At 52.2% G+C, this 6,362-nt stretch overlaps 1 protein-coding gene across 1 annotated transcript; it reads right to left on the bottom strand.

Moving 5' to 3' along the window:
* Window positions 1-1,860: 1,860 nt before the first annotated feature.
* Tmhs (Tetraspan membrane protein in hair cell stereocilia) lies at window positions 1,861-2,200 on the bottom strand (the record flags this gene model as incomplete). Its single annotated transcript, XM_037213563.1, is given in 1 exon segment — window positions 1,861-2,200. A coding segment is annotated over 1 exon segment (226 nt), but the record flags the coding sequence as incomplete, so codon positions are not given.
* Between the last annotated feature and the right edge of the window lie 4,162 nt (window positions 2,201-6,362).

Below are 6,362 nucleotides of genomic sequence, written 5' to 3'. Positions count from 1 at the left end.
TGGTTTCGGGCTGTCACATGACACCTGTTGTGATCACGGCGGAGTTTAGCTGGTGACGCTCCCGGCTCAGCTCGCCAGGGGTCAACGCTGACGGGCGCTGACCCCGGGTGATGAGCTGACCTCTGGGCGGGTGACCTCTAGGTGACGACAGGCCGGGCTATTCCTGGCCATATCCTGGGCTTAGCCACGGCGGGACGGATCGCACCGTGAGTTATGCCGCACGCGGAAACCATACTTCGCGTACCGGATCTGCCGACCCGGTTTAATCGGTGGCATGTACAGCCACTCTCGCGTGAAGCCGGCGCGCTTCGCCCAATGGCAAGAGCGGCTTACGTGGTGGAGACGAAACCCGCGATTCAGGAAGGACTGAGACGGCCGAACCGGTTCATTGCTCTGGCACCGCAGCTGGCTGCCGGCGCGCAACGAAACGGGGTCACCGAGCGTCCCAAGGCACTCACCTGACCTCAAAGGTCGGTCCGGTGCGCGCTCGGCTTTGATTTACATCGGTCGTGCACAAATGCACAGCGCTAGAGCTGCACACATGCCTAACATTAACCACCCGTTCATATCACGAAGTTGACATCCATGTCTTTCAGTAAACAAACCATTTTCTTCCAGAGCAACAGCTCCTACAGGTTCGTTAAATGTCGCAGTGACTTCAAAAACATAATGCGAGCGTGACCAAGCGGCAAATGAAAGTCCTTGACAATGCCGAGTTCGCTTATCGAATCATGTTTCCTGGAGCAAAATTATGATACACCGTTCAAGAGAAGGCGAATTTAGGTGGAACGCTGGTTATCAATGTCACAGCCAAACTATTTTACGAAACTGCATCCCTGAGCCAACCATCATTCGACCTCATTCCACCGATCAAACTGACTCCTACGGATATTTTCACAAAGCTCCTGGCTTTCACAGCTTCGAGCCTCCGCGTCGCCCATTAGGTGCTGATCGAGATCTACCTGTTCTTCAGCTAAGACCCGTGAGCGTGCTCGTGCATGTGCGAAAACCACCAAGGCTCTCTTTCTCACAAAAGTTCTGCCGCACACTCAGACCGGCCTTCTGACCGGTCTCCCGGCCTGTCTGATCCGGCACACGCCGGGCCTGACCCGTGACGGCGGGTCAGACGCCGGAGAGAGAGAGAGGGAGAGGGAGGGAGAGACCCGCGGCGCAGGCGCTCCGCCGGTCGGGCGACCCCGTTTTTACGACGGCTTGATTCCACATCCTCGAGACGGCAGCTGGGTCGGAGGCGTGTTCGGCTTCCATGCGGGAGGCTTGGGTTCGTGTCCCGGCTGGCACCATGACTTTTGGACGCTGATGTGGAGCAGCAGCCTCCAGCGCATCGCAAATAGTTACATAGCAACGTGTGCCGCGCGATGCTGAAAGCAGACTACATGCTCGCACATCATGACCCCACGTCCCAGGGTATAATGTCCAGCGGGAGAAAACGACGCTCGGCAGACCGCTTTTTCAAGTTCCTTCTTTTCACACATGGGCTTGGTGTTCACGGCAACTTTTCGCAATAAGAGGGAGGACCATGGTCTCTGGTCGCTCCGTTCCTCCCGCTGCTACCACACAAAAAAAAGATGAATAAAAGCAGAGCGTTCGTACAACGGGACAGACAAGAATGAGCAGCCTTTGCTTCTCAAATGGGCCAACACCGCCTTCACGCCAAAGCGCATATGCTTGGCACGGAGCGCGACTGCAATTCTGTGAGCACTCCCGAAGGTACATTCACGCTGCCACCGGGACAAGCACTGCGACATGCAGACCCCCTCCTGCACGACAGTCGCCACGCCGGGCCGCGCCGGCCGGACGGCGAGGCGGCTGACCTCTCGTGACCTCTCGTGACCTGGCGTACCTGGGCGGCGCTCGAGTGGACGCAGTGTCGCCAGAGGCCGAAGTAGCCCGAACCGGGCGAGGCGGCCGTGTCGCCGATCCACTGCGGCTGCACGAACACCACCACGCTGAGGATGGCGTAGCAGATGGTGAACACGCCCCAGAGCACGCCGATGGCGCGGCTGTTGCGCAGGTACCGCGCCGAGTACTTGTCCGGCTCGGCGTACTCCAGCTTCGAGCCGCCCATGGCTGCCGGCGCGGCTGCCGAGTGCTGCGACGGATGGCGCCGGTGACACGCGCGCGGCGATCTTCACCACACGACGCACGGTCGCGCCTGGCGCGCGCGCGGACGGCACTGGACTGGGACGCGCCGGACCGCCGCTGACGTCCGCACAAACAGGCGCGCGGCGCTGGGTGGGACGCGGCGGGCCGGCCGCCCGGCCGCCGCCGCCACCGTTAACGCCAGGTGAATCCGCGCCGGAGGCGCACCGCCGTCATTCGGTAATGCGGCACGGTCGCGGGGAACGTTCCGCGTTATTCGGGCAGCGGTGACCGCGTTTGAGGATCGCGGCGTCGTGCACGCGGTTTGAGTGTCGCGAGCGGTGTTGTTAGCGGGGTATCCAAGGGGAGCTTTCGAGGCTATGCCCCTACCCCGTGAGGGTGGCGGAGGCCTGCTGAAACTGAAGGCTGCAGCACTTCAGAGTTTAAAATGTCCGGAGGACGAGCGGCCGCACGCAGCCAGTTTAAAATGTCCGAAGGAGGCGCTTCTAAAACATAAGAGGAACCCCAGGGGCATTGCAATAGGATCATCAGGCTAAACAGGTCCCCGAATAAAAGCGAGCCCTACAGCGACGAAGACGGGGGGAGGGGGTACTCGAATGAAGAAGCCTCCCGTGGCCCGATTTGGCTACCATGTTACGATTACCAAGGACGATGTGCGTACCATGTACCATGTAAGATTTGGAGATGGTAGCGCCGGAGTGGGCATTGCCCCCCACATCACTGGAAAATTTCACGTTTAAGTTAAAGCGTTGCGTGAAAAAAGTTAAAAAACACGTCACACCATCGCTCGCCTTCCGATGTTCCGCCGTCGCTGCTTGGAACTGCTTGCTACCAACAAAAAGCGTTTAGGCTACTTCTGCAATCCGTGTGATTGTCGCTGGTCTCTTATCATCAATAAATGTTTTACTAACGTCCGAGACGCTGCACCCCTTCATTCCGTTGGCACCACTGCATACCAGCCGCCGGTAGGCGTCGCTGTACGCCGTAGGCTGCAGGACCAGCTGCTAGTTTTCAGACATGATGCAGCAAGCATTCCGTCATGCTGCAGCAAGCATTCCCAAGTTCCGTCCAACCGCACGGCATGACCACCTCGCCCCCCCCCCCCCCCCGTTCTGTCAATACAAATAACGGCGCACGCTCTGGAAACGGAGACAACGGAAGCGTGCCACAGGTGACGACCAGGCCCCGCCGCTTGGCGCGCCGACTCCCCCTGTACGTTAAACCGCAGTCAGCCAGCATAACGGCGCGCCTGGGGGAACTGGACTTCACCGACCGGTTGCAACGCTGCGGATTGAGGTGTTGCATGCATGATCAGATGAATTGAACCAGCTTAAATTCCCACTGAGCTACTTATAACTTGATGGATATTGCGCACCGGTGCATTCATTCGTGCATTCATTGGTGCATTTCATTTCCAATGAGCTCCTTATAACTTGATGGATATTGTGCATTGGTGGATTCATTCGCTTGGGCTTATGCTAAAAAATACGGCTGCATTTCGAGTGCACTAAATTGGTCTAGTGTAAGTGCAGGCCTACGCTTTAGGTTTGATGACGTATCACCGAAACGCGTTGTCAAGACACGTCGTCAAGACACGCATTTAGGTAGCATTCAGTTAGACGCATCCATCGAAAACACGCTCGGCTTAAAGCATTTCCGTTATTTGCCCAATCACAATCTAAAATCAGCACGCACCCGGTTGGCTGATTGGATACCCTACGCCAAAAAAAAAACTATGGTTGGGGGTCAATTTAATCCCCTTGAGATCTCAGGAACTAGGAAAGCTGCAGATACCAAATTTGCAGGATGTATTGACCGGTCCGTGAACTCACTCAGGCCGATGTTAGGCATTACTAGGTTTTGACCGTCGGTTTGAATAAGGTCAAACAAAGTCAAACTCCAAGCTGGCTCCCAAAGTGTCCCCGGATCCTAGACACTTGTTTTAAGCAAAATATCACATAGTCATTAAGGTCAGTGACCTTGTTTGAGCTTTCGAAAGTCATGGTGGCCAAAATCACGCAAGACTGCTTTGAGTTTTGCATTTGAATAAGCGACAAATATTACCATAGACAGTATATTCGTCATAATAAAATTTTGGCCTTTTGACACAGTGACTTACACTTACCTTTAAGAAGTCCATGGAAAATTTAAGATGCAGTTCCCGCCATCAGTAAATTTCAAATGAGCACCAGAATCTACCCTATACAGCAGGCCTTAGAGTAATAAAACGGGTTAATTTGGCCTTGGTCTCACTCTCATATCTAATCCTAGGTCAGTGAAATTCGTTTATTCAACTGTCTTGTTCCCTAAGAAAGTACCCAGAGATGTATGGACTCGTCTAACACTCCATTGTTGCATCAGATTGAACGATTCCTTAGAAACTGGCCTCGCTGAATCCATGGTCCGACTTTGACTTGCCGTAGATCAGCGACCTTACAAGGTATATCTAAATTCTGATGTCAAACGATCCGCTATTCAATTGTGTACAGCTACGCCAAATTTGGCACGACTACGCTGCAGCGTTTGGAGACCATTGTGGAAAAACCTTTGAAGTAGGAGGGCCAAATTGACCCCCTCCCGAGCACGTGTTAGAGGGTTTCTTTGGGGGAACATTGACTTTCCTCCACAATACGCTTAGTGGAATGCAGCCAAGGGGAAGAAGGTTCGCCCAGCGTGACCATTGCGTAACCAACGGGAGGAAGGGTTAAAACATTACCCAAAGTGCGTAACGTAATTATGGACGACTCTCTCTGCCAAAATTACACAGCTGCAGATATTGGAAAGGGGAGGGGATACCGTTGAGGGGCTAATGTCATCGACTCTCAGAGTAATGTTCCCCCAAGGCTACCGCAGTTCACGAAACGAAACGGTTGAGATACGCGCCAGGAAATTCCCCACATGCTGGAATGGTTCGCACACCAATAAGCCAACCATGCCCATTCCTGTGGCTCATGGGCGCCTAAAGCTGGTTATCCCACAGCGATGGCTGCCGCGCAAGCAGCTGTGTGGTGGTGCCTCTCTCTGCAGCAAGCATTTTTTGCGCTTGTCACGATGTCACCGACATTAGCGGTGGGTACTCTTGCCGGCGGGAGTGCGACGACATCAGTGCTGCATGACAAGGTTCAACTAAAAAATAATTCTGCATACTTCACTTATACGCGACATTACTTCAGCTGTATGGACTTGCCCACGACATGAGTGCTATAATATAAAATTTGTACTTAAAGCATTTACCTGTCATTACATCTCCTGGAAAAGCTTGTGCCGCTTCCACTTGCACGCGACATTTCTTCTGCTGTGAAGAACTCATAATCACATGAGTGGTACACGACAAGTCCAATATTGCAAAAACATCTACCCGTCAAAAATTATACAGCAAAAGACTTGCGCAGTCTATACTTAACGCAACATCGCTTCCACTGCAAAAGTCGTAAGACACGAGTTCTACCCGACCAAAATACATGTTGCAAACACAAAAATTCCCAAGTACTTCTACAGCAATGGTATGCGGCCTTGACTTATGCTTGGCATTACTTATACCGTAATGAGTAACATGTGATACTAGTGCTAATAACAACACTTAAAAAGTACTGAAAACTTATGTTTAAGTATCTCTCACCCATCATTACACCTAGTGCAAAAAGCGATGTAGTATTTACTGAACAGCGACACTACTTATACGCCATGCTACTTCTACCGTTATCGTTCATACAAGACACTGGCGCTAAACGACAATACTGATTTTTCGTAGTTATCCCGTCATTGATATGCTGCTACCAAAATTACAGCCGTTACTTATACGTCAAGCACGACGAATCGCCAACTGGCGGACCAGAATGAATAAAGAAGTTTCCTTATCGGTATCACGAAATTTTAGGTGCAATAGTACTTAGTTAGGCTCCCCCTAACCTGCTAATTGTTCCTAATCCATTGCAAAGCGTCCATGCTTTTTACACTCCACGACTAAGTATTAAAGAAGGCGGTAATGTGGTGTATACATATCAGCTGTGTACGTTCTTTCAAAACAAGCAGTAGGTATCCATTTTTGAAGCATCGAGTTTGTCGTGTAGCACTCATGTCGTGCACCCATCTAGGCAACACCAGGAATGTGCATAACTTGTAACTGTTAAAGTGTTGCCAGAAAAAGTAAAGACGGGTATCAGTATTTGCGGCATCAATTTTGTCGTGCATCACTAACGTCGCCTGTCAGTGCGGGTAGAAATGCTGTCTTAGCTCTCTTG

Source organism: Pollicipes pollicipes, unplaced genomic scaffold, assembly GCF_011947565.3.
Source record: "Pollicipes pollicipes isolate AB1234 unplaced genomic scaffold, Ppol_2.1 Scaffold_3087;HRSCAF=3621_pilon_pilon_pilon, whole genome shotgun sequence".
Lineage (NCBI taxonomy): Eukaryota > Metazoa > Arthropoda > Thecostraca > Pollicipedomorpha > Pollicipedidae > Pollicipes > Pollicipes pollicipes.
This window is presented reverse-complemented; position numbering and strand designations above follow the sequence as displayed.